Source organism: Musa acuminata, chromosome BXJ1-2 (assembly GCF_036884655.1).
Source record: "Musa acuminata AAA Group cultivar baxijiao chromosome BXJ1-2, Cavendish_Baxijiao_AAA, whole genome shotgun sequence".
In the NCBI taxonomy this organism is placed as follows: domain Eukaryota; kingdom Viridiplantae; phylum Streptophyta; class Magnoliopsida; order Zingiberales; family Musaceae; genus Musa; species Musa acuminata.
Genome location: NC_088328.1, coordinates 24,122,927 through 24,150,642, shown reverse-complemented (window position 1 = coordinate 24,150,642; position 27,716 = coordinate 24,122,927). Strand labels below are relative to the sequence as shown.

Genomic DNA, 27,716 nt, shown 5'->3' with positions numbered 1-27,716 from the left:
ACAGGGCTCCTGTTGATGTGCAATCCTTTAGTATGCTTAAAAGATTGCCAACAACATCGATCAAGAATCTCAAAATTTTATTAAACATGGATCAAAGCAGGACAAGATCATTCAACATTTTCCGTCAATGAAGAATTTTAACCCTGATCACCAATGGCACGCAGATGCTACGGTGAGACGGTTGTACTGAACTTTTACATCACCATTCAAATCTACCATTGCAAGGCTCGCTACAGTTGCATCATACTTAATTGGAGACAACATTTACCACTTGTCACATAATCCAATGACTGACGGGTACACATTTAAAGCCACTGTAATAAATAGAGATAAAAGTACCACGATCCAAATTGTGCCTCGATGGGAAAGAAGATTTCATTGAAGAAAATGATCTTGCTAACCTAATGGGGCTGCTAATTTTTTGATCAGCCATAAATTCCACTGTTAATTTGTAACTTAAATTATGGTTGTTGTTCCAGTAATTTTTTGATCTCCTTCTTGTTCACCTGAAAAGTAAAATGCAAGAGAGTTTGACCACAGAAAAATTCACTAAAAAAGAAAATTAAATACAGTGGGGAGCACATCTAACCTTTCCCATGGCATTTCGAGGAAGAGAATCCCACAGAAACAACTTTGTCGGGATCTGAATGAATGTAAACAAATATCATGAGATATGGATTGCATCTGTTTAAGAACAAATGAGCTTATATTCTATCCTCAAAACTATTTTGCCAACAAAAATTTGGTGTTAAGAGGTATAACAAGAACAACGGGGAAATCCTCCAGGTCCAAACAATTCCAAATGAAAATCCTTGTGGATCATAACAACAAATGTCCACAGTGAAACTCAAAAAATTATCTTGTCCTTTTGTTTAAAATGTTTTTTTTCTAAATTTTACCCCTTCCACATAAGTATTACATAACCATGTGCACTAGACACTTACAATAGGTTTTAAACCCTACACTATCTAAAGGTGCATAAAATACACTAGCCATTGGGAGGCCTCCTCAGAGACCTTTAGTTCAAAAATGTTCCGGTAAGAATAGAAAATAACAAATGTGTGGACTTGAGAGAGATATGACATGTAACATATGATCATATTTGGTAGTGTTGCATGGCCATAGATACAATATATAACATTAAGAAAATATAAATATATAAAGCATACAGAATATAAATTAAAATTAATTACAAAGAGACAAGTAGCTAAATACATTAAATACTAAAATCAATTTTTTCACAAATTTGACCGTTAATAATAATGCAACAAGAGTAGTGCTGGTGACAGAGCAGCAGCAGCAGCATTGAAGTAATGATGGCAGGCCTTCCTCATCTTTTCCGCACCCCTGCGTGCAGCATGATTGCCCAATGATGCTATAAGAGTCAAACGCTTGTATCACATCCCGATTTTAGGGACAGGGAATGCTTGATTTCCTAGAGGAATTGTGAAGTGATACAATTTTGATGACCTAAAGGAATTTGGATGAGGTATGACCAGTTAGCATCCCCAACCATCAAACTTGTCCTTTGCTTTATCCATTTGTAATATCAGAACCAGGGGTTCCAAAAGAAACAAGGCCTAGAAATGTGTTGAATAGCATTTCCAGGTTAAAGTTATACAAAAGAAATTCTTGAAGTCCGCAACCCTAGGGAGGTGCAATATAATCTCCCCAAAATATATAACAAAATATGTAGTAGACTAAATCAGTAACCATATATAATTAGAACCAAGATAGAGAAGATGTTTTTGAGCTCAGAGAACAAAGCTTTTAAAAGATTTTCAAAGTAGGCTGTAGTTAACATATAAGAAAATGAATAAAAGAATGATAAATAGCATATCCGTGCCAAAACAAAATGTATTTACAGCAGGCGGTTGGTCTTTGTAGTTTGTCCATAGGTACTCTTTAGAGTTTAGACTATAGTTAAAAGCAAATACAAAGCTGAAGTAATGTGTTATTAATGATAGTAAAGAACCTTATATGGAGCTAGTTTATCCTTGGACCAACTTCGTAGATCTTCTAGGGTTATTGCTGGCTTTTGTTCTTGCTCTGCACTACTTCTTGCATCTGCATGAGGCGCAATTATAGCACATACAATTTCCCCATAATCCTCATCCAGTAAGCCCAGAATGCAACATTCTGACACTGCCTTGTGCTGAACGAGAACACAGAAGACCAATTTCAGCTGTTATAGCAAGCCATTCAAGCTACATAGACTAGAAGGCAACGGTTATAAATAATAAGCTCATGAACAGATATAAATAATTAAAGCAATTGATACTGAATTGCTTAAGAAAACTATAGACGTCTGAGAGATATAAGATTTCCTTGCCTCTAAAAGTATTGCTTCAATTTCTAGTGCTGACAGCTTATAACCACCAACTTTCATAATATCAGCATTAGTACCTGCAAAGAGTAAGGTGGATGTCATCATCTTTAGAAATTAGGCCCTAAATAGTCTTTATGGAACCAGTTTTTTACTGTCATGGCTCTTCACTTCCATCAAATGTACATGTCATTGGAATGGGGGCAAAATAAGTAGTTTCATATCAGCATCACAATTATAACCCTCACATAACAGATAAATGTCTAAACTCTAAAGAACATGCAAAAGATACAAGACGAACTCATATGCAAATTAAATTTTGCAGTCATAATTTACTTAAAATGACTCTACTCTAATTTATCTCATTTATAAAGACTTCAAAAAAAATTAGTTAGTGGTTGGGCATCTTCAAACTAATACATTTCAGACACTGATACAGGTTATCGGTCTACAAAGTTGACAGTGCTCGATGAAAATAAACATCTCTTCTTCTGTACATTAAGCACACATGAAATGTGGATGATTACATATCAATCACTAATAATTGATGGAAACAGATCTAGAAGGCAACAGTTATCCTGGTCATATTATGAGGTGTCATGTCTAGTAATTTTTTTATGGTACTCTAATACAAGTCAAAGCATGAAAGGATAACTGTAGATTGACTAATGCAACATACAGTAGGCAATTAAGTATAAACTTGGGATTTTAAGTCATGGACCCAGTTCACTTTGGACATTTGGTTGCAATATGTAAGCACTAAATTATTCTCTGAACGTTTGATGTAGAGCTTCCTACTGCATGCTAGGTCCTATCCATTTTCTAAATTAAGAAGACAATCAACTAATAGTGTCAGTTAGTGTCTGATAAGGCATAGTTAAATGATATTTTTCTCCCCAAAAAAATTACATAGATCAACCTTTGCTTTTACAGGAAATCCAAATCCATATCCAGAAAACCAAGTCAATCCAAATCCATATCCAAGTCCATATCCAGAGAGTTGCATATATGATCCTCTTACACACCGATTAGACTTTTAAGCATATGATTCATGTGAAGCATAGCTGCAAAACATGACTTATCAAAACACACAAAACGAATAATTTATTGGTCGGCATACAACCTACACAGCATACTGCTGATTCTCCTCTTCAATAGTCAATATTATTATTACCGGAAGAAATACCAGAAGAATAAATCGATGATTTTTTTTTTAATATTCTCAAACTACTTATGCTAAGCAACATATTTGACAAAAAATAAGCAAATTACTAATACTTAAACATAATGCATGAAAACAGTAGCCTCTTACGCCCCAAAATTACGTAGTATCCATCTTCATCTGTTGTGACTGTATCTCCAGTCTTGAAGAATCCATCATCAGTAAAGGATTCCTCTGTTACCTAAATTCAAAATAAAGAACCAAAGAGAAAAATTATAAAGAGTCTCAATTTAACAAGTATACGATATAACAAACTATCATCCAGAAGCTACTCTTTGCTCTGTTCCTAATTCCTATAAGCTAACATGATCAATATTTACAAATTGAAGCAGTCTCAACCTACAATTTTAGAATCTACCGTGTCTTCCAGCTTAGCTTATAGTATATCTATCAATTAAAGACCAAACATCAAATAACAAATTTATGGGGATCTCTTCAATGGTGATTTGATGATTGTATTTTCTCTTAAGACAGGAAATAAGAACATCAAATAACTATCAATGCTATTCTCAAGCTACGGTTAATGGGAACAGACAGATCACATGATATTATATAAGCATCAAGTATCTGTTTTTAAAAGAGATAAATCTTCACTGTGGAAACTTTAAGCAGCACAACAGAATTCTTCGGGGAGAAGAATTATGGTACAGTTGTGGAAAGGTCAAAAATCATGGGTGTTAATTACTAATGGTGACATCATATAACAATTAAAAAAAGAATTTTTTGATTTTCCATTTTAGTTCCATCTGCCCACTTTTCAGATCCGGAAGCAAAAGAATAAAGTAGCAAACCATTATGGTGGAAACAAGTTTTTCCAAATGGAAGAAACCAACACTTGGATTCCTTCGGTCAAAAGGAAAAACTCTCATTAGATCATACCTTAGGCAGTTTCCAATATTCCTTGAACAGAGAGGGACTTCTAACACAAAGCTCTCCCACTCCCCTTGTGCCAACTTCACTACCATCTTCTGCAAGAATCTTCACCTAACAGGATGAAGCCATATCACGAATAAATGTTCTGGAAACATTGTAGACTGTGCACATCCTTTCTAAGAAAAATATTTAGATAAAAATGTATATTCATCATAACTAGGCTATTAGCCACTAGGTTAGCTAATTAATCAACAAAGTCATTTATGTAAGAACCAGTGTTTTCAGATTCTGAGAGGCCACAAGTAAAGAACAAGTTGAAAACCTATATAGCGAAGACACATCTGAAAATTGTCCAAAGAAACTAAGGTAAAGTTAGACTTAAATTGCCCATAAATAATAGAATGATTATTAACCTCTACTACTGGTAGGTTTCTAGCTTTGAGCAGCTCTTATAAAGTTTCAGGATGTTCACTGGAACTCTAAGATTTTACACATCAAATACCACTGAGACTAGCATAATAATTTCAATTATTGCTGAACTAAAAAAAATTAAAAACTAACTTAAGCAAAATTTAAAAGAAATGCATGATCTTCCTAGCAACAATAGACCAGAAACCAAGTCAAATGAAACAAGAGAACATATTACTCAACATACCTCTACTCGAGGAAGAGGTTTCCCGACAGTGCCTCCTTTTCGTACACCATGCAAGGGATTGGATATTGCCATCACAAACTACAGAGAACTACGCAAGTCAGCCAGAAACATAAATATGCAACTTTGAGGTTTCAATCAGGCTAAGGCGAGCAATATGAATCAATATGATCTCCTGAAGAGTGTGGACAGCTACCAGAGAATAAGACAGTGAAAAGAGGGTGGAAAGGAGATAGAGTGTGAATAGGAATGACACTAACCTCAGTCATGCCATAACGTTCTAAAAGGCGATGACCTGTTATCTCTTCCCATTGCTTCATAACGGGAAATGGAAGAGCTGAAGACCCACACATCTAGGAAGGAAATCAAGTAAATGATAATAGTTATTGATTGAAAACTTCAGGGCCTGTATCCCTTTTTGTAGTAAACATGATTTTGAAGTTTGAACATAATAAAAAGAAATATTTTATGAGAAAAAATATTGCAATGCCTACAATAATTAAGAACCACTACTTATAGTATTCCAAACCAAACAGCATTCCCAGATTTATTCTATTTCATTGTTGTACAAACCAAATAGTATTCCAAGCCTCAGCAACTCTGGATCAGTATCGCTTGTGTTCATGACTTGGTCCTCCTAATGAGCAGGCTTCCTTTCATGCCATCAGGCCCTCCAAGAATGTCTTTTGTCCTTTCTAGCTTAAGGTATCAAGAAAGTTATATAAAGATTGACTTGTTATGTTATATTCATGCTCAACTATAAAAATTTGTATCAGACCAATAAGGATCGACTGGCCATAAAAGTTTCCCAACTTTTGTATGAAGGTCAAAAGGTAAGTGCTTGGCCCTTAACAGTCTAATTTCCATAGATTATTATTTTTGGTTTTTTCAAGTTGAAATTTCAAACAATTTAGCCTATCCTGGCCATATATGTCAAAGTGTCAAACGATGGATTATGCAAACCCATAAAAAAAGTAACATTGAAAGTCAACAGAATACGACATGGTGAGCCTTGGTACTTACGGTAATACTGCTTTTGCTAGCAAATGAGCAAAATAAGGTAAATATATATCAATTTTCGAGGTTACAAGCTAGTCCCTGTTTTTGAAGCTTTGTTGACTCAGCACAACATAGATGTTAAGGATGAAGCTAACAATATATTGAAGGTTTTTTTTCAAACTTAAGAAGGATAAATCTTGATCAATAGAGCCAATAAATAAGATGCTATTAAAGCATCATTTAAATGTAACCATTGCGACTTCTCAGAGATATAAACAAGTCATATATTATTCTACTTCTGGAGCCATAATATGCTGAGAACCTAAGAAGCACGGAGATAGACACGGGACACGAACACCACACGACACGGACATGGTGACATGCCATTTTTAAAATAATTAGGACACAGATACGACAAAGACACATGTATTTTTTAATATGTATATATAATATTCTATTGACAAGTTTCATAGTATTTATACTTAAATTTTATAAACTTAGCAATATGAACAAATAAATATCATCATTCAGGTTAAAACAATTAAAATCATATACATTTATTTAAGTATCCAAAATAAAGGTTGAGTACATCAAATAAATATTGATATATGTTTCCTTGCGACAATCTCCATATTTCTTTTCTTGTGAAACATATGACCCTCATGTGAGGGCCATGTGTGCGCATCGCCGCACACGAGTGTCTGACACACGTGTCTGTGTTCGACACATGTCGAACACACATGTCCATGCTTCTTAGCCGAGAACTACTAGAGATGCAACTTTATCTTATCACATTGAAGTATGAGTATATATACATGAAACCCTCTCCAAAGGGTTAAGCTTAGCTTGGATTATCAAGGGCATAAACTAAAGCATATATCCATTACCAACTACCAAGTTCAGAAGTTTCATTCACACATTACAAATGAAAAACCACTAAAGGCAACTACCATGAGACGCAATTGATTTGCTGCAGATGCACAGGCCTTTTGTAGATCAGAATCCATAGTTTGATATCCTTGCAGCAGTCTAGTATACATAGTTGGAACCTGAAAATCTTCAATGTTCTCAACATGATAAACAAACGACATGAAGCTAAATTCAAAAGTAACATCCATATACTGTGACTTCACAACTAAATAAATGTCTAAAGAATTTATTTAATGTCAAGGGCTGTGAACTATTTGAAAAAAGCTATGCTATCTCCATTACACAGAGAAATGCTCTGAAAGGTCTTTCCATTGAAAACTTTTAATGTAAAAATAATAATTAATTGTTATGCTCATAGGATATAAATACCACCTTTTCCTTTTCCCAGTCTTGTTTTTGGATACATAAAAAGCTAAAAGTTAGTCTTTATTTGAAAAAGTGGACTAAGAATAATAAAAGCGTATTTGCTTGTCACTGCACAACTATCACTTTCGAGAAGCAAAAGCAGAAAAGAATATTTGGTGACAATATTCAGTAAGCATAAATCTAAAATCAAATCTATGTTCATCTAACCCAGAGATCCAGTACAAAGCAATGACTCATGATCTTCAGAATAGGCTCAAATCATTAATTGAATGTCTCAAGTTGTTTGGTTGCATTAGATTCTCTGGCAAATGGGAAAATGTTAGCATCACAAATTATTCTGCAACTCTCCCTAAGATTTTTATCAGCGAACAAAATTTTGAAAAATAATCACAAAAGGAACTTCTTGTCTTTCTAAGGCAAGCTCACAACAAATGGTTTTCATGAAAACATTTCTATAAAGAGAAGACAGTGGTCAGCTATTCTGGTATGTACTCAACAAAAACGTTATTTTAAGTTTTCACTGAACAAGTTCATTATTCTAGCATGTATTGCAGAAAGATAATATAAATGATGGTATACCAGCCCCATGAGTGCACTTCCTCAAAAGGCAGTAGGTTCATAAATTTGAATGATTATTGCATCTTAAAGTTGCTTTACACTAAGTTCTAGCAACTATTGGTCTTCAAAATGAAAGACCTAGTGGTTTTAACTTCTTTTTTGTTATGACAGTTCAAGCATATGTCAATTGATAAAATAGTACAATCCCATTAATCATCTTCTACAAAACACAAGTTGCGTGAAGTTACTCCTGTAAATAAGGTAATCGCATCAGCTGCTTTGTTTCCATCTTTAGGGTATGAATCACGCCATCTCTGCCACACACCTCGTACGCTAAATTTTGGCATGAACTCAACCTGTAATTAGAATAATGACACATAAGCATTAATGATGACGAAATTACAAGATCACGCACTCTTGAACCTTGATGAAAAATTATATTACAAAAGAATCCCACAGGTATCAATCATTATATGCATATGCTAACTGTAGTGTGCTAAAGACATAAGACAACTATCATCAGGGCTTCATGGACAAAATTATTCAAGCTAATGAAAAAAATCATAACCTCCAACCTAACACAACAAAGTGCAAAATTAAGATACAAACTGAACTGACAAATAATGGATTCCAGATTTCGATACCTACCACTGATCCCGCATATAGAGGCGCAAATAAAGCATTGAAGAGACCATGAACATGTAAACTAAAGGTTAAGGAACCAAATGAAGTGTTATTAAAAAACAAAACAACATAAACTACTTATCAGATCTACATATTTAACAGCATTCCACCAGGGACTTGAGTGAAGCTATAATATGCACATGCATTAATAAGAGATTTATAAGCTACGATTAGAAAAAGCATACAAAACAAGTTAATTGCATGATTGTTTAATCAGCAGAAAAGCCCGTGAATTTTGGATATGGTGCAAGGGTAGACAATGCAGAAACTGATCGTTATTTGTATATTCCCAAGCCTCAGACAGAATTTGGACCTGAAACAAGCCAAAAGAATAGCATAAGTAGTGCCACATTTCAGACAGGTAACAGTCAATTTCATCTGGCAAGAAATACAAATAAAGGATGAGCAGCCACATGTATTATTTGCTATAAGGCTTACATCATCAACAATTTGCAACTAGTTATAGCTATAAGTGACTTCTTAAACTAGCATACCTCATATCCTACGAAAAACTTGAAGATCAAGAGATCTGTGACAATAGCACGAAAGGAAATCACAGAGCAAGTAAGGTACAACAACTTAAAAGTACCTGTTGGTCACTACAAAGTATTGAACAACATGAACACTACAAGTGTAAAAATCCATTGCCTAACTGATGATAAATATAGCTACCCATAAATTATGTTAACACATCTATGGAGCCTGTAGGAAACAATAGAAGCTGCACTTATTTACAAGTAATAGGTACAAAATGTGATTAATCTTTGTTGCTTTTTCCAAAGAACAAAGGCATTTGGACAATGGATTCCCAGGATATTTCAGGAACTAAAACAAGTTACCATAAATTTATGTCCTGTTGCTATATCATTGTAGTGAAAGAGCTTATAGATAGTGTATCTCTTTGGAAGTTGGGATTCACCAAATTCTAAAAAGAAAATAGAGACTACAGAGAAACAAGGTAACAAAGTGTTGACCAGAATGAACTTTAGCACCTGCAAAAGTAAGTGACAACATAATTGTCTCAGCAAATGTATCTTTGAAGCAACAAAATGACTTGAGATGTCAAATGACATATCAAAAATATAACCATAAGTAAAATGGGACTAAAGAAATAATTGACGATGAAGCATGAGATACAAGTAAGTAATTTGTAAGTCTTAGGTACTCGTATTTTGTACTGATGCCATTAGATAGGACCTTAAATTAATCCCTTAAATTACAATATAGTCTATTTTTTTTATTGATGACTAAACCAAAGTTATAATTTTCCATTGTCTTCATCACATCTTTAGAGCTAAAGTTGAGTGCAGAGGCAGATCGACCTAACGTTCCAGGAATCAATTAACAGAAGGAGAAGCAACATGTTTACCTGAGCAATTATGCTCTTGTGTGTGTGGACAACACCTTTAGGTTTACCCGTTGTACCACTCGTGTAAAGAATCAGAGCAGGATCATCTCCTACATAACAAGTCAAGAACCTGAATTGATTGCTGATAAGTACTAAAAGCATAGAACCAACCAATTACTAGTAAAAGCACAAACCAAGTACGGGAATCAACATACCACCTATGCCAAAATGACCAATGATACAGAGGTGGACATCATAAAATATTTTATGACAAATGCAACCTAGATAGTGTCACATTGAACACCGAAAGAAAGTAGTATAGCAACAAAAGTGCATGGTAAACTAGAAGATCAGATAATTTAGGAACATATCCCCGAAGTTATATGCAATAAAGTCCAATCACATTGCAAGAGTGAAATTTCCAATCTACTTTTTTATTAGCACATCACTGTGGAAATAAAATCCAACTTAGATTCAGCACAAAAGCATAAGAAAGGCTTATTACTCAAAAGGCTTGGTAAAGGGAAGTAAAAGCTAAAGGTGTGGGGAGACATGAATTACCTTTAATCATGCATGAATCCTCAATTTCCCTTATCAACTCAACAACCAAACCAATAGCTTCTTCCCCTGAATGTTCACTGAACATATTGTTTGATGGCATACTGGTGACCGTTGGAATTAGTGAAACTTTAGCAGAGCATTTAGCAGCCACATTCTCCATGGTTTCTTGATGCTCTGGAGTGCTCAGTATCATGGATACATCCTACAAACAAGAACATGTTAGTCTTTTTTTTTTCTCTAGAATCAGCATTATGAACCTGGAGCACAAGAGGAGAAAGTGAGAGGGAAGGGGAAGTGATGATAATAATATAGAGCTCAACCACACAACAGAAAGAGTAAATTGGCAACAGACAGATATGCGTATAAGTTCAATAATTTCTAAAAGACTCTGGATCACTTCACTTTTTAAAAGTGGGCCACTTTAGGTGCAGCATTGTCTTATCACTGTAGCTTGCCAATCGAAAATCACATTTACTGTTTTATTGTTGAAGAACATCAAAGAAACTTAATATATATATGAGGAAAATTATTTGAACCTAAAAGGAGTATTGGTAACAACATTATAAAGGTCAATATTGATAAATTTGTGAAAAGACACTATGAAAAAAGAATTTAAAAAGAACTAGTGTTATCAATGGCCAACTATGTATAATGGTGATCTTGATCATTCACCAAAACAGAATTGCATGGAGAGCCTTTGAAATATTAACATCAATTTGATGATTGAAATAATACACATTCAAGATTATTACAGAATATTGAACCTCAAAATTATGGTATCAGAAATCCAACAAAAATTCATAAGAATGGACAACTTCATTTTACAAAATTGATGCTAATATGTAATTTTGAAGATAAGGCTAATATAATGGTTTGAATTCGTCCAGACAGCAGAGTCCTTCACAAAATCATTTGTCAAATTTCAAATAATCACAAAAAACCATATATTGGTACCAAAAGGGCAAATAATTGATACAAGTTCTTCTCTTCTTAAATGAATAATTGCACCATCTCTAAACCAGGGTAACGAAGAAGAGTCGAATGGCTTATTAAACATGAACTTATTTTTATTGTAACTCTTCCCAGCATGGTTCGCCTTATCGGTCCATATCGGTGTATCAACCAGCTACAGTACAATATATACTGAGCTACATCGAGCCGTACCAAGAGTACCAACACATAGTACATGGGAGCATACTGATGTACCATCCATATTGATCTCCTGTCGGACTGATATGTACCACCCGTACTGAGCGGTACGCCTAGGTACGATGAACCTTGCTCCCCAATTACTTTTGGCCAACCCATAAATCACAGCTCTAGTAGTAATTCCATGAAAACATACATAAAGAGAATATGTGCAGTACATACTGAATCATTCATCACATGCAAAAGCTCTGATTCTGGATAGCTTATAGCGAGAGGAACTGCCACTCCTCCACGGAGCCATGTACCAAGGATTGCCCCAACAAACTCAGCAGAAGGTTTAGCCACAATCCCTACCCGAGCACCATGAAGGTATCTTGATCCATTGACAACCTCAGCAGAACCTGAAGCTGTGCACCCTTCCTTCACCTGTGTCACTCAAGGAAACTACTTCAGCAAAGATTATGTATAATCACATTTCAAATTATATAAGAGCCTTGTGCTCTGATCCTTCTAATATACAGGTTTTAGAGCTTAATAAATTATTCAACTTCAATGACATATTTTAATGTTACTAAAGTAGTTTTATTTAGTGCAAAGTTCATTTTTCACATCACACACTTGCTAGGTAGTTCAAGCATCACCTTCACATTTTATGTATGATTAGGAAAATATAAAGGAATTCTAGAAGTGTGTCAAGTATCTTAAATACATAAGAAACATGTTAATGGGTGGTAAAATTAGGTAGGTTAGAAGGCATAAAAATTCTGCAGATAAATACTACAGATTGACATGGAATTTTAATAAATTAAAAAATATGTAAGTTATTTTGATTCTCTGACCTTACCAACTGTTTCCTTGTTTCTTCCTGTCCTCTCCCTCTGCTATTTCTTATCAAAGATCCTGATTTGATCCAAATATGTACCTATTTGGCTCCTATATCTCTTCCTCAGATCAAGATTTGCCAGAGGTAGTAACTAGCAAATATGAAAATAGAACAGCAGCTGTAACCTAATTCCTACTTCATCATTACAGTACTATGCTGCAAGATGGTAAGTTTTTCTGTTTCCTTATGCTTTGGATCCAGTGAGCATGCAACAATGTCGAGATGGCAACAATGGTCGACAGGCACAATTGGCTAATTTAGTTACATCAGAATAACACTGATTCACAAAGCCACATCCATAGAATATAGCACTTCCATGGAATAGCATTGTATACTTGTGCATGTCTACACATAATGTGAACCTTCAAAACATAAATTGCATGGCACAAGAAAGCATATGCACGAAAAAAATTACATGTATTATACCAATGATTTCCACAGTTTGTTATCATATATTTTCAAGTTGGAAAATTAAATTTAATAAGGTCTATTTGTAATTAAAATGTACTATGTAATACATTAGACAAGAAAGCATAAGCACAATTCATAAAAATCATACGTACAGTTTTAACATCTGCATCATGCAATAAATTTGAGATGTTCACAGCTGAAGCGACGATTTGAGCATAACCATAGCTTTTTTGTTCAGCCCTTATAACGGCACGTTCTTGAGTCGCATAGACATGGCTGAGTGCTGCCTTAACAACTTCCATGAATGTACCAGATGATGGTCTGGTATTATGAGCTATATAGCAAAAACTAGGATTACATTTCAGGTAATATAACTTTAAGAGGAGATTTTATGATGACACCACTGTTATTAGTGATCAATTCACAGAACAAAAGTTTTGTAGCATAAATACCGACTTCTGCGTAAAGTAGGAAGGAGAGGACTCAATCTAATTATGCAGAAACTTCTAATTCTTAATATTAAGCTACACAATGTGCTACTAGTTGAAGAGACTTCAAAAGCTTTAAATGAGATGACATAATAATAAGCTAGTTTGAACCTGTTTAACCTGCTGATAGAGGGCGTAAATGTGGAACTGTTCATCTATAATCTGTCTAGAGCAGAAGACAAACGACCAAAGAATTTCTGATTCGTTCAGTGAAACAATTGAAGAGGTCAAAGGTCCATCTGATTTTGATGATGAAGTGCTCAGGTTGACTATAAGCCTACAAGAAAGAAGCTATTGTTGAAGGCCAACTCTCAATTTCTTGCATATTGTCACTTTGAAAACACGCATATCTTGGATCATTTTAGGAAGTTCCTTTCTCCTTTACAAGTTTCAAGAAAATATTCATTTATTTTTGAATCTATGCTAGAGATTCGAATGTATGGTCATGTAATTCCAAGACATGCTTTGTAAATCGTCAGCCACATCGATTGGATAATGATGAGTCTCTCCTACAAAACATCAAGGCTCTCATATAATCCAAAAAGGCAACCTATTATATTATCACGCAAGAAACAAGAAAATGATGAAACCCTCCGATCAACATATCAAGGCTCACAAATAATCCAAAAAACCAGCCTATCGTAGCTCAAGAAATAAGAAACCCGGTTACATCAAACCCCACTCACGGATCAAGAAACCTGGGAACGGATCGAGAAGAAAACAACAAAAAAAGGTGAAAGAGAGCGTTCACCTGAGAAGAGGCGAGATTGGAGTAGCGATAACGGGGAGGATGATCTTGAAGAGATAAAGAGGAGGTCGTGAAAAAGAGGGGAGAGACGGTAGGAAACTTTGAATGCGCTCATAATGTAGCCCCGACAGTAGCAGTAATCGTCTCCCAACGACTCTCGCGCTCATTGACTAACCACCGCCAGAATAGCTCCGTCACTGGATCCCACCGCTGTAAACCCAAGAGAAAAGAAAACCAAAAGAATCACGAAAGAGAGGAGAAGTATTGGTGCTTCGATTTCTATATGGTGTCGCTGTCATCGACTTGGGACGATCGGTAAGGAAACGTTCGAAAGAGAGGAGATGGCCTCGAGGCTCCCCAATCCATCCCCGGCTTCGGTGGCCCACGAGCGCCCTCAGCATCGCGATGCCAGCCGTCTGATGAATGCTTTAATTGTCGGGCAACCTGAAACTCACCCGCCTTCGTCCCGACAGGGTTCAGGCTATTTATTTATCCTTTCCGTGGGGCCCTCCGCAATACACGTGGTGGGCCCCACCGGGGTATCATGCTTAGACATGTGGTGATCTATACAGTATAAAATCTATTTATGATTTGATTAGGTATGATAACTATTACATCTAGACGATTAAACTCGTGTTGTTGATAATGGATCATCATCATCACTGCACGCTTTAAAGCTACCTTTGAGACATTGCTGGAGGCAGACATTAGCAAACCCAAATTATAGATCATATGTAAGCATATAAATGCGTACAAGAATAGGCCACAGAAGAGTTACTGATGAAAGACATAAGCTGGTAGGATGCGTCATCCATCGATTGTCACCTTTTTCCGAGGGAGAAAGCTGCATCTTAGTGGCATCTTCAGCACCTGCCACTTCTTCCCGTCATGATGAGAGTTTGATATTTCAGAGCTCAGTCATTTCCTCGCATGTAAATATTGTCTTCATCAGGTTGGCTGAAGTCAGCAGGATTTCGATTGATAACGCAGGTTATAGTCATGGGATCATAACTCAAAGGTTGGACTTGGTCACCCTTTCTGTTGATTCCAACCTGATCAGCCGAAACAATCTGCTTGGTATTTGTAGTCACAGATGGAGGGTTTTTGTTGTCTCTGTATTTTGTACTACTGGCTGAAGGAGCATCTATTTTGTCCATGTCATAGATGCAGAAAGATGGCAGTTCAGCAGAACACACAGCTTTAGAACCCAATGGTGCCAGAGGCTTGTATGAAAGAGTCATGTTTTCATTTTGCAGCAAAGAACCAAGAGCACCTATTCGAGGAAATGGATGGCAAGGGCTGCTGAAACCACCTTCAGTTTGATCATGAGCACAGTATCCAGTGGCGGATGGAATTTCCTGGGTCTTTCTATTTTTAACTCCAACTTCTGCTCCATGCATCTCACTGGATTGACGATTATGATTTAAGCGGGAGTCTTGGGTAATTCCTGTACAATTAATATCCCATGATGTACCTGACTGAGCTGCCTGATCAACTAGCCTAAGCAAATGCAACGCCGATACTGTTTCCTTGTTATGCATATCTATCGGCCCTGCTCTTCCTGGATGGCACCTACTTGCACGTTCCATGAGAAATGATCTGCCTGGTAGAGCTATTCCATTTTTTGTTTGCTCGGATTTTCCTTCCCCATATGGGAGATTGGAGCTGGTTAAATTCACTGGTTCCTGATAACCAGTCTTTCGAGGAACGATCTTCTGAGTTGTATCAAGAAATGAATCAAAAGGAACCATTTTCCCGTGATTGTGACAAGTATCAACGTTCCTTTTATTGACTCCAAATATTCTGCCATTTAACGATAGTGACGACATATCATGGATAGGTCCTCCACATGATCTCTGAGCTGAAACTCCCTGATTCTTTTGATATAATCCTGAATCTTGCATCCTCATTCTATCCCAAGAAGAAATTTGAAAAGAACTGGTTTTCTTAGAATCAACAGCAGAATGGTGAGTTGTACAGGGTTGGTATCCATCATATTGTGGAATTGCCAGAAAATCTGCAGCTTGTTGGTTCAGATCAATAAGGGCATGTTTCTGGAACTCGATAGCTTTGCAGGCTTCTGGTCCATACACGTCATTCTGGTTACCATGAGGAGCAGTAGGAATACAAAGTACTGTATCATTGGCCTGTCTCTGATATATTGCCTGTGGAAACTTGCTTCCACAATATCCAGTTACATTTGAATAAATTCCATGTCTCAACTCTCCATTCATCATTGACAACTCATGTTTGTTCATGTTAGAAACCTCAGCATTCATCATACTTCTTTCATGCTGGTTTTTAGCTAGGAGTTCAACAATATCCATTGGAATGTCATCCACAGTTTTCTTTTCAAGAGGCATCATGTTTCTTTGTTTCTTTATCACTTGTTTCTGCATTCAAAAACAAGCATGCACATGTGTGACGAAAAGAGAAGATTATTTATCATCAGTCACAATATTTGTTTCACTGAGAACTTATCAATAAAAAATGATATACCACTGAGACACAACGAGAAACTATGTTGAAAATATTGTAACCAGCAGAATATAAGAACCTAAAAGAGTATCAGCTTTCCCAAGAAGATTAAGCAAATACAGAGATTGTTCTGTCGATAACAGATCTAAAATTTAACTTTCCTGGTTATTCATTCTAATATAACATGCTACAGTTAATAAAAATGTCTACCAAATCACATGAAACTCAACACCGAAGAACAAAAAAAGATAATATGACCTAGTTAACAATGCACAGCATTCACATATATGATTTCTTCATAACAATTATTCGACTGCAACAGAATGAACTATAAGATTCTAAGATATACCATGCTTGAATACGAGGATGCCGAGACCTTTAACTAAAATCTCAAAAAGAGAATGAACAGAACAGAATATTTATCGCTACAAGAGGATTCTGTTCTTGTCAGTTGAAAACCATATGGAAAAGGAGCTAAAAAATAAAAGTAAATGAGCTGTCTGCTTTCTATATTTAGAAGGATAGACTTTGCATGCATACCTTTGAGCAGTTTATTTGGGAAGGATTTCTGTCCTTCACTTGAAACGCCTTCCTTTTCCTTCTATTGAATTTAGACTTCTGCTCACAACTCCTCTCTAGATTTTCAAGACAAGGGGGCAAAATATCTTCAGAAATTATGTTTCTCAGTTGAGGATAAACATTTTCAGGAGGTACATGTTTCACCGATGCATCTTTAGATATCAAATTTTCCAGTTGGGGCTTGAGGCAATGGGCACTTGGTTTTAGTCGAGTAAACTTACTTTTCTTCTCAACAGTACAACTTTTACTATATTTACTCGCTCTAGAACCTTTTGAAAGAGGATCAGCATCCTTCTTTTTATGTGTACTGGGAGATGTAACAACCTTATTCTCTATGCGCTTGATTTCAGCATATCTTTTTCCAACAATGTTTTTCTTTCTTTGAGAATCATCAGTGACAATTTTCTTAGAAACCTTCTTTAGCCAATGCATTAGAGAAATTTCCTCATCTTTGCTGTGAGTAGCTTCTGTAGCATTAATAGGTTTCGCTGGTATCACTTTGCAATTCTGCCTGAAGAAATTGCCTTTTTTATAGTCTTCAGGATGGATTTCACATTTCCATTCATCTGATCTTTTGTGGCTCTTTTCACATGTATCCGCACTTCCTTTAAAAGTATGTATCTTTTTTGATATGTGTAACTCTTCATTTTTCATAATGTCCTCCAGCAAACGTAGCTTAAGAACCCTTTTTTGGGTCACTTTTCTATGTGAACTGCTAGACACACATTTCTGGTTTCGGCTAAAATACATGCCATCTGATAAATTCTTATTACCATATGATGCTTCATCATTGTTCTGGTCTAATGTCATCAAATCATAATTAGGGAGATTAGCAGCAGTAGTAGTTAGAACATCGTCTTCTGGGATGCAGAGATCAACCCCAACTAACTTTCTACTTTCTTTGGTCATGCCATCAGGCACTATATTTATGTTGCCTTTTGCAGTAATCCCTTCATCATCTTTGTTTTCACATGCTGCAAGATCAGTGCCTCTGAAAATTATAGTTGCATCAAAAAGCCCAATCCTCATACCTCCATTTGGTTCGGCACCAACCTTGGGAGAAGCATCATCAAAAAGAAGAGCTGCCTTAAACTTGTTTTCCTTATTTGTCATGTTTCTTTTTTGGCTTTGTCCTGCTTGAAATTCTTCACCTTCAGCCACAGCAGTGATAGACTTGCATGAATGATTTTCTTTTTCTTCCGTTCTAAAATTTCTATATGTGAATACATGGTATCCTGTTAAGAGGAAGAAATGACCATGATGATTCATGAGAATTAATGAAATATGTATGACACGGTCACAAACCAGGTACCTTCTTTTGCCGCATCATCTGTTTTGGACTCATTATTTTTGTTGCCGTGATATGGTACTGGGCTATGTTCACCATGACTGACTTTGATAATACAGTCTGAAACTGGTCTCTCCTCAAGTATGACGGTTTCAAAAGACTGTTTAGGACCAGAAAAAAACAACCTTTTTGCATTGAGATCAAAAAGAAATATGGAGTTGTTTGTCTTCTTATCTTCATTACATACATTTGTAAAGTTTGCACTTCCTGTTACATCAGCAGAAGCGCAAATTGTATGAAGACAGTTCAGGCAACTCCATCGCTTGAACTTAGAAACATGTAGCGGAGGCAGCATGCTTGAAAGTGCATCTGAACTTTCATTCCCGGCCATATATAATGGCCAGCAAATCTTTGCATCTCTCTTCCGAACACCAGCAACATAACCACTGCTTGAAAGTAAATGCCTCAATCATTAAGTACTAAAGCAAGTAACAAGAAAGTAATATGTTATAAACAAGTTGATTTATGTTTCTTGCACTCAATACGTAAGCTACTCTGTTTTGTTATTCAATCACAGTTTTAACATTAACAAAATTGTAATTAAACCAGAATAAAGTCACTAAAGTAAATACGTTAGCAGCAATACAGCATTTCATTCATAATGCCAAGTTTTAAAAGAGTTTTGCATGCTAATTCTTGAGGAAGTAGATTAAACAGTTAAAAACAGGTGAATAGTGGGAATACCGGATGGTAAAATGGTTGCACTCATCTCCATCGTGCTTGCCATGAGTTACAAGTGCAGATTCCTTTCCTTCAGCATTGAGCTCCTTTACTGCTACTTCCATAGCTTGAAATAATGTTCAAAATCATCTCCAGCAGGTTGTATGAGTTTAGACTAGACCTGCTTCTTGCTGTAAATATGTGAATTAAGAATGTAACTTAAGCTACCATAATTCCAAGCAGCAGTCACATCAGACTTATTTAGTGTAAACGCTGCAAAATAGTTTAAATATCGATGAGATATAATAGAAGATCCAGTCTCATGTACATGTATATTATCATGCATCAGAAAAATAGCTGGTCAAAATTGATTGTTCCTTTTCCAAGGTATTCACATTACAACAGCTTATAAAAAACATACCGAGGATGAATACATTAAATAAGGATTTATGAAAGTATAATCCACTTGTTTACAAAAGTTGCTTAAATTAATCAGCTGATTTGTCATTTACATAGTACAAAACTGTATATAATTAAAAACAATTAAAAATTCTCAATGAAGATTCTAACTCTAACATAGTTAAGATTTAGTCATGACTCAATTATATAAGATTAATGATAATTGCTTTGATTCATGACATTGCAGATTTCCGCAATAATGCCAAAGAATAAATTGAAAAGAGGAAACAAAAGCATGAGAACAACATTCCAAAAAGAACTTTGATGGACCACGGCCACACCGCTTATCACAACAAACTCATGGAAGGAGAAGGAAACCTTGTGCTTACAGAATAGTACATTGCCAACATGAAGGTGAAAACAAACAATGTGTATATTACTGAACGGACCAACTAACTTAAAGCAGTCCCCAATTACACAAAAAAAACCAAGCCATTAATCACAAGTGTTTAAATTTATTTATAATCAAGTCAGACTCACTCTGGTATTAATTTTGCATCATCATCAGAGAAGTGGAGCTGTTTGACCAGCTCAACAGAAACTGAACAAGTCACACGCACTTAAGAAAAGTTAGCGTTTTAATTACCACAAGAATATCAAACTTGCAACATGAGAAATAAGAGAAACAATATTTTGAAGTTCCATTCATGATGAGAATTAAGGTCATGACATCAAGCAAGCTCTGCCTGTTGAAAACTAATCATAAAAAAAATGAGCCAAAATCAGTAAATAAACTGTTACTTTAGACTTAGGACAAACAATGATGCTTTCTTTAGGGGAAGTAGGGCTAACAGGGGCTTTATCCAACTTCCCATAATAATATACAACCATAACCTAGGTTAAATAGTGAGCACATCAATTCAAGCCAGAACAGGAAGATCATCATACAAAGCAAGATGAGTACAATCTGCAGTAAACAAGCTCTATAAAAATCAAAGTTTCCTACATAAAATGATAAAAGTGGCAAGAAAGACACAACGTAATACACCGCATCCAACCCATGCTTTGCCGACCACCCACCTCCGAAAATGAACGGACAGGCCAAGAGATCCTACGGCCCAACAATGAGCCGCAATCCACATGAGAAAAGAAGACTCCTTCACGCCCATTTTCTAGACCACATCCCTAATCGTACTATAAACAGTAGACCTAACAAGAAACAATCCCAGAAGCCAACACCCATCAATCACAAACAAAATTTCGGAACAAAGTTAAGCGATAGACGAGAGGTGAACAAGAAAGGGAGAAAAAAAATCTGAACTTGAACTCGAACCTGGGCAAAGAATGAGTACCTTCTACGAGGAAGCCGAACGCGAACTCTCTTGCTTCTTCCACTGCGATTCAGCTTTCAATCTTCAGCCAAACCGAAGGCTAGCTCGGGGCAAGAGAGACGGGAGGGATCAGCGAGTGTTCGATCCGGAAACCCAAGCTCTTTTGGCCTAGGGCTTTCCATGCGGGAGAGAGGGAATCTATGAACGACAAAAGCAGGAGATATAGTACACCTCCATTGAATTAAAAGAGTGTCTATACGCGACATGTCATCCGCACCCATCATATGTGCTTGCGTGCGTCCCTAACCCTAACCCTACCCCGAACCCCGGTTGAGGTTTGCTGTCGTTGGTGGTGCGACTGGGACATATGATAGTTTGATGTTTCGAGCAGGCGAATCTACCACCGGACATTGATGGCGCGGTAGAAAGGAACCAAATCCATGGGAGGTTGGTGTTGGATTCTTGTTTGGCTCCTCTTGTGGGGCCCGATGAAAAAGGTTATGGTCTCGAGTGAGTGGCTGATGCAGCTCTGCTTTCTTTTTCCCTTTGTTGCATGGATCTGATGAGTCTCCGAAGGGTGTTCCTATTTCTTCCCTGAATTACTTCGGGCATTCGTAGATCCATATACTGCTAAGTCATCTTCTTCGTCTCATAATTTAGCTTCACAGTGGTCTGAGGTATGAAGATAGCATCGAAGTGGTGATAAAACTGAAAGGGAGCCATTTACCTTCTCAGGGAGAAGAAAAGTGGATACAAACTGCTCAGCGACGATGGGACTCCAAAGGAGCCATCTGCGTGTAGCATCCAATCATCCAGAAATGTGGTGTTATTCTCTTGCAGAGCTTTATGCCAAAGCATGCGAGAATGGGAGTATGACAGTAGAGTTGGTGTAACCCATGTGCTCCCATTCAGCTGCACTGGTTTCTTTCTTCTTCCTTTAGCCACAGATTGGAGACCCGATCACTTCAGCTTTCATGAGTGGATTCTGCTGTGTTCTCCCTTAAAAAATGCCTCCGGTTGGTCGAGACAGATAGTACATACATGACGGTGGAGCAGCCACCTTCTGCTGTTTTGAGCTGTCTGTCGATGCAAGCAACTCCTCGTCAGCTTTGTCGTCGGAGTCATCAGCTTCCTCGCCCATAACCTGAGGGATTCCAGATCGAGGTATCTCCTACTTCTCACTGCAGCAGATAAAGAGCACCAAGGAGATGGATGTTGTCGAGAAGGAGCATCGTCCTTGCACCGGAGCCATCAAGATCATACAACATCTGCACGAGATACTGTTCAAGAAAACACACGTACATAGAGATCAGTAACTATAGTCGAGCCACCATGACCTTTCTCTCGATGCAGGTTGGACCATCACGCACTATAAAGTGTAGTGGAGATACATCCCTAGCTAGCAGAAACGCCTCGGATGCGCAAGTCGACGAAGCGGGAGAGGAGACGAGGAAGAGAGCGACCGGAGAAAGCCTGAAGAGATAAAAGAGTTGCGTACCTTTGGGCATGTGGAGGATCTCGTGCTTAAAGGTGGCGGCTTTGCTCACCGGTGGCCACGGCGACCGTGGAGTGATCGGCACATGCTTGCACCGCTGCGTGCCACAGGACGAGCACAGCCTACTGTGTGGAATAGTTAGTACAGTTAAGATAAAAATATTGAGGCGAAGTTACTTTAAAATATATATCATAAGAAATAATTTTGTGATTGAGGCATAAATGTTATTGTTAGTAGGTTTTGAATTTATTAGAATTTTTAATGAGAAATAGAAAGACTCACTAATAGAAAATTTTAAGTAGCTGATTATTTAACTGAAAATTTAAATAGGTATATAAAGATCATGTAGCCAACCTTAAATAATAGCGGAACACTATGATGACATATTTATGAGAATTAAGTTTAATTGGTTGAATTTATCATGTCAACTAAATCAAATTGAACTGCATCAAGAAGGGCCTAAATACCTTATTGCCAAAATAGACTTTTATTTTTTTCCTATATTTTCGCATATTAGGAATTAAAAATCAAAATAATTTCTCGTATGCTCCCCTTATCGTTATTACGAAGGAAAAAGAAGTAGAGAATGTTAACCAAATAAAATTATATATATACATCGATTAAGCATACGGTTGATAAAATTAGATTTTGCAGCATATGTACAAGCAAATCCTTTAAATTAGTCCATAAGGCTTTAAACCCAAAAGACAATCAACAGTCAATTACCAAACAGTAGCAACATCATCATAACAATCAACAAGCAACCTGAAGATGATGAGCATTTAGTTGGCTTCCACAATTAAACTGATGTCTCACTTATATTACAAGCAATGCATCACTCGGCTGCATTCACGTTGATGTTTTCACATTATGATGTGTTTCAAGATGCTAAAATAACTTCTAAACTCCATACAAATTTGGCAGCTGATATGTTGCTCTACAGCAAAGGAGTTCTCCACATCCAACTGAAAAAAGTTGGGCACTGTGAATTTTAAGGTGGGTTGTAATATCTGATTACAGAAATGTTTCCTGGTTTACAGACATCTAGACATAGTAAGAACTTGGTCGTTAATGGAAATCCCGCAATAGTTCCCCATATATACAGATACAAGAAGCAGGATCATATTTCGCCCCTATAGCCTCCTGAACCAAAGTAGTCCCTTTTAGAACCAGCAATAGCCATGGATTTCTGATGCTCCAGTTTTGGGCAGTCTCGGATACGATGACCAAGCCCACCACAGTATGCACAACCTTTTACTCCACTAGCATCAGTAAGAGCATCACCATCTTCCATCGGGTCATTAAGCTCTGCCAATACTGGCGGAATTCTTTGTTTTGCTTCTTGCAAGAGGTGCTTCAAGTCGAGGAGTGTCGTCTCTGTTTGGTTCTTGTTTATGAATGTTGTTGCTATTCCTGTTTTGCCACACCTTCCGGTTCGGCCGATCCGATGGACGTAATTCTCAATTTCAGCAGGCATATCATAGTTGATCACATGCTGGATGTCAGGAAAATCAAGGCCCTTGGAAGCAACATCTGTAGCAACCAATACATCCTTCTTGCCAGATTTGAAGGATGCAATGGCATATTCTCTTTCTTCCTGGTCCTTGCCACCATGAATGGCAACGGCCTCAACTCCCTTAAGAAGCAGATACTCATGAATGTCATCCACATCTGCTTTATTCTCACAGAAAATCAAGACAGGAGGAGGTGTCTTTTGGAGGCATTCAAGAAGATATACAATTTTAGCCTCTTGTTTCACATACTCAACCTCTTGAATGACATCAAGGTTTGCTGCTCCGGCTCTTCCCACGTTGACTGTCACAGGTTTCACCAGAGCACTTTTTGCAAAGTTTTGGATCTTCTTTGGCATGGTAGCAGAGAAGAGTAGGGTTTGTCTTTGGGCTTTAAAATGGTCAAAAACCTCCCGTATGTCATCCTCAAAGCCCAAGTCCACCAGCCTATCAGCCTCATCCAGTGTCAAGTACCTGTAGCAAAAATGTGAGATCACATAAATGAATAGGAAGATGGCTCAGTCTTCGTATATTTCAACCCAAACAAAAAGGTCAGATATTAGAAAAAGAGGAGGAGAGAGGGGGTGGTTGGTGCAATTGTTCTGATAATATATATGAGAATCTGTGCTGCCTTTGCATAAATGATACAAGGATCTAAAAATATTTATTAACCACAAACAAATTTTCTAGTGCAGGTAGAAGGAATAATCCATATTTTGCTGAAACTATCATTAATTATACCATGTTCTACTGAAATGATTGCCTTGATTCACACACTTATATAACTTAGGGATGTTTGTTTCCAAATTATTCAGTAAATTGATCCAAGAAAGCTTAAAATTTTTTTAAAAAAAAACTACTTATTAAATAAAAATATTGCTTTTAGAAATCACTTGTTCTTAACAAGCTTTGGAAAATTACAAAACTAGCTCTTCAATTTTCCAGAGCTTCACAAGTAAATAGTTCTTGTATTGTTCTGCGAGATGGGGATAAAGACTTCATATTTGTCCACATGGTTAGGCTGGCCCGGTGATTAAAGATTACTACTGGAATTTGCTGTCTATTAGTTTGAATAGTAACATTTTCCATTAACAAATATCAGTAACGTGAAACAATCCATATAGCCAACCACAAGAAGAAGTAAAGGATGTTGATGAGAAAACTGGAAAAGATTCAGATCTGACCATTGGCAATACAATCAAGAAGTATATTTTAAGAGATGTCTTTTTCCTTGCCTGTATATAGCGTTTGTATTCAAAGGTAATTAAGGCTGCAAGTGACAGTATGTGGAATAACTTCTTAGCATTATGATATGGGAAATCAATAATCTTATGATTCCACAAGAAGCTAATTGTATTAGATTCTACAGCATAGCTAACAGTAATTTAAAGTTCTAATCAGACTGTTATTAACACCAGCTTCACAAAGTTCGTTCGTAGACTAGTCATTATTTATTATCTGACAATGTATAGGTCAGATATTGACGTTGTCATCTAATTCCAGAATCATAATTTCATTTATGTTGACTCAACATCAGTTCATGAAGCTCTCTACTTGATCATTTCCGCCCATGTACAAAAAAATTAGTGTAATGAAAAGCTAGAAGATGATGTCCGAGGAATCAACAAAAAAGAATGGTGTGCCACACTTCACAACTTTCCTATCGAGTATAAGGGTGTCCAAAGAGTGCTGGCAATAGTTTTTCCAACTGAAGAATCTAAATATGAAGAAAATACCTCAAAAGTTCTTGTCAATCATACAAGTCAATGAAATTAAAATGAAAGGCAAATTTCATGGCTGACCAAATATTGCTCGAGCTTACATGGTAAAGAAGTAATCCAACCAAACTCAAAACTGGAATAAAATGCTACCATTCAGAGAAAACCTGTCAACAATGTCATGAGGAAGTCCAGTGCAGGAGGATCATAGAGCATGAAAGAATATCATTCAAGAACTCTTGGTTAGATTAAAACTGTAGGGACAGTTAATCAGTAACAGCAAAGCATTAGCACAAGAATAATTCAGAAATTCAAAACATATATGAAGACAAATATTCTTAAGACAAATATCATAATTAGCAGTTTGCTAATTATGATGCAACAATACCTGCAATTATCAAGATTCATCTTCTTCTTTGCAAGCAAATCTTTCAATCTCCCTGGAGTAGCCACAACAATATGCACCCCTTTCTTCACCACTTCCAGCTGCGACCTCATATCGACCCCGCCAATACATAGCAGCGGCCTCAGCTCTGGGTATCCATGATCCCGCAGCGGAACAAGGAACTGCTCCACAACCTCATACGTCTGTCGCGCGAGCTCCCTCGACGGGCATACCACAAGCCCAAATGGGCCCTCTCCAGGGACGATCGGCATCATGACCTCCTCCTGCAATGCCGTCATAATCAACGGGAGAACAAAAACCAGCGTCTTTCCCGAGCCAGTGAACGCGATCCCGATCATATCCCGCCCCGCTAGGATCACTGGCAGTCCCTGCACCTGGATCGGCGTCGGCTGGACGATTCTCTTCTCTTTCAATTTCTTGAGGATGGGCTCGGGGAGGCGCATGTCGCGGAAGTTCTTGATGGGGGGAGGCACGTTCTCGCCCTCGACGAGGATGTGCCACTGGCGGCGGATGGCATCGGCGTGGCGAGCGGGCATGCGGCGTATGGCGAGCGGCGGCTTCCACCCGGTGGGGATGGGATCGGTGTAGGTGATGCCCTTCGCCAGCTCGCGGACGGACATGAGTGTCTTGCGGTCGGATAGGTGTTCGATCATCTCCTTTTCCTGCTGGACGAGCTGCTCGGTGGGGCTGATCTCGGGGAGATCGCGCTTCAGCTGGGAGGCCTTGACAAGGAGGCTTGGCTTGGCCTCCGCGAGGGCCTGCGGGCGGTTGGCGGCGTCGGAGTCCCCGGCGGAGGTGGGGCGGCCCTTGCGCTGGAGGATCTTCTGGGCCTCTATGGCTCGGCGCTTCTTGACGGGGATGTAATCCTCGTAATCGTCGTCGTCGTCGTCGGGTTCGACGGTGGACGGAGGGGGCTTCGGCGGCGCGTCGGCGGAGGCCATGGCGGTGGGCTCCAAGAAGAGAGGGGCTTGGGGGAAGACGGAGATGGATCGAGGAGGCGGCGCTGTGCGCTGATGTCGATGAGGGCGGCGGCCTGTAAAGGGGTATTGGGGAGAAAGAAGGATGTATATAAATAAATAAATAAATAAATAAATATATATATATATATATCACACATTTATTAAATATTAGTGTATATGTACATTTTATGTGACAATACTTTCGTATTTTTCCTATAAATTTATGCTAGCATATTTATCCATCTAAATAAATATCCATATAATCAATCTCATGACGGTCTATTAAGAACTTTGTAACTGTCATTTGCTATTAAATAAATATTAATATGTCTTTTTTATTTTAAAAAATCTAAACATCTATTTTAGCAAAAATAAATAAATAAACTAAAAATATCCAAGACAATTTACCTATAAAAGCTGTTCATAATTGGTTTACCTGCGAACAAAAAATTTACATGGAATGAAAGTATTATCACATGACTCACAGGTTCTGAGTGGCTAATTGCATATTAGCTATTGTACTTTATCCTATTAGTATTAGGATTTTTGTGTTTGAAAAATTTACATGGGATGAAAGTGAAATAAATGAAAGTTGATAAGAATATTATAAGTAAAAAAGTAATTTTAATATTAT

The 27,716-nt window shown here is 37.3% G+C and overlaps 3 protein-coding genes across 9 annotated transcripts; all 3 read right to left on the bottom strand.

The window, feature by feature from the left end:
- Positions 1-56: 56 nt before the first annotated feature.
- Positions 57-14,541, bottom strand: LOC103975964 (probable CoA ligase CCL8). 4 transcript variants are annotated; one of them, XM_065094205.1, is made up of 17 exons: positions 14,202-14,541; positions 13,562-13,727; positions 11,891-12,094; positions 10,520-10,721; positions 9,980-10,068; positions 8,855-8,923; positions 8,575-8,628; positions 8,175-8,282; positions 7,023-7,121; positions 5,334-5,426; positions 5,077-5,154; positions 4,428-4,532; positions 3,639-3,729; positions 2,333-2,406; positions 1,976-2,155; positions 590-643; positions 57-506 (listed from the first exon to the last, which is right to left on the bottom strand). In XM_065094205.1, exons 1-17 carry the CDS (start codon positions 14,363-14,365, stop codon positions 462-464), a joined length of 1,875 nt encoding a protein of 624 aa, XP_064950277.1. In that variant the 5' UTR covers positions 14,366-14,541; the 3' UTR covers positions 57-461. The 4 variants fall into 4 exon arrangements, with proteins under 4 accessions (XP_064950277.1, XP_064950278.1, XP_064950280.1 ...); XM_065094206.1 differs by lacking the exon at positions 13,562-13,727 and adding an exon at positions 13,115-13,296 and having other exon boundaries at positions 14,202-14,536; XM_065094208.1 differs by lacking the exon at positions 14,202-14,541 and adding an exon at positions 13,115-13,296 and having other exon boundaries at positions 13,571-13,710.
- A 364-nt stretch (positions 14,542-14,905) lies between these two features.
- LOC135601558 (uncharacterized) lies at positions 14,906-21,286 on the bottom strand. Of its 4 annotated transcripts, none has more exons than XM_065094203.1 (6): positions 21,015-21,286; positions 20,743-20,871; positions 19,288-19,454; positions 18,568-18,989; positions 17,217-18,490; positions 14,906-16,591 (listed from the first exon to the last, which is right to left on the bottom strand). In XM_065094203.1, the coding sequence occupies exons 3-6, from the start codon at positions 19,386-19,388 to the stop codon at positions 15,113-15,115; spliced, it is 3,276 nt and encodes a 1,091-aa protein (XP_064950275.1). In that variant the 5' UTR covers positions 19,389-19,454; positions 20,743-20,871; positions 21,015-21,286; the 3' UTR covers positions 14,906-15,112. The 4 variants fall into 4 exon arrangements, with proteins under 4 accessions (XP_064950275.1, XP_064950276.1, XP_064950274.1 ...); XM_065094204.1 differs by lacking the exon at positions 20,743-20,871 and having other exon boundaries at positions 18,568-18,703; positions 18,791-18,989; positions 21,015-21,285; XM_065094202.1 differs by lacking the exon at positions 20,743-20,871 and having other exon boundaries at positions 19,288-19,536.
- Positions 21,287-23,454: 2,168 nt separating this feature from the next.
- On the bottom strand, positions 23,455-27,173 carry LOC135601517 (DEAD-box ATP-dependent RNA helicase 35-like). Its single transcript, XM_065094199.1, has 2 exons — positions 26,106-27,173; positions 23,455-24,473 (listed from the first exon to the last, which is right to left on the bottom strand). The coding sequence occupies exons 1-2, from the start codon at positions 27,062-27,064 to the stop codon at positions 23,609-23,611; spliced, it is 1,824 nt and encodes a 607-aa protein (XP_064950271.1). The 5' UTR covers positions 27,065-27,173; the 3' UTR covers positions 23,455-23,608.
- Between the last annotated feature and the right edge of the window lie 543 nt (positions 27,174-27,716).

Excerpts from the sequence above, each read along its gene's own strand:
- LOC135601558 (XM_065094203.1), bottom strand. The coding sequence starts at position 19,388 with ATGGAAGTAGCAGTAAAGGAGCTCAATGCTGAAGGAAAGGAATCTGCA. Across the intron at positions 18,491-18,567 it reads AGATGATGCGGCAAAAGAAG|GATACCATGTATTCACATAT; the intron begins GTACCTGGTTTG and ends TCCTCTTAACAG. Across the intron at positions 16,592-17,216 it reads CCCAAATAAACTGCTCAAAG|AAACAAGTGATAAAGAAACA; the intron begins GTATGCATGCAA and ends TTTTGAATGCAG.
- LOC135601517 (XM_065094199.1), bottom strand. The coding sequence starts at position 27,064 with ATGGCCTCCGCCGACGCGCCGCCGAAGCCCCCTCCGTCCACCGTCGAA. Across the intron at positions 24,474-26,105 it reads ATGAATCTTGATAATTGCAG|GTACTTGACACTGGATGAGG; the intron begins GTATTGTTGCAT and ends TTTTTGCTACAG.
- LOC103975964 (XM_065094205.1), bottom strand. The coding sequence starts at position 14,365 with ATGAGCGCGAGAGTCGTTGGGAGACGATTACTGCTACTGTCGGGGCTA. Across the intron at positions 12,095-13,561 it reads TCTATCAGCAGGTTAAACAG|GTGAAGGAAGGGTGCACAGC; the intron begins GTTCAAACTAGC and ends TGAGTGACACAG. Across the intron at positions 10,722-11,890 it reads TGCATGTGATGAATGATTCA|GATGTATCCATGATACTGAG; the intron begins GTATGTACTGCA and ends TCTTGTTTGTAG.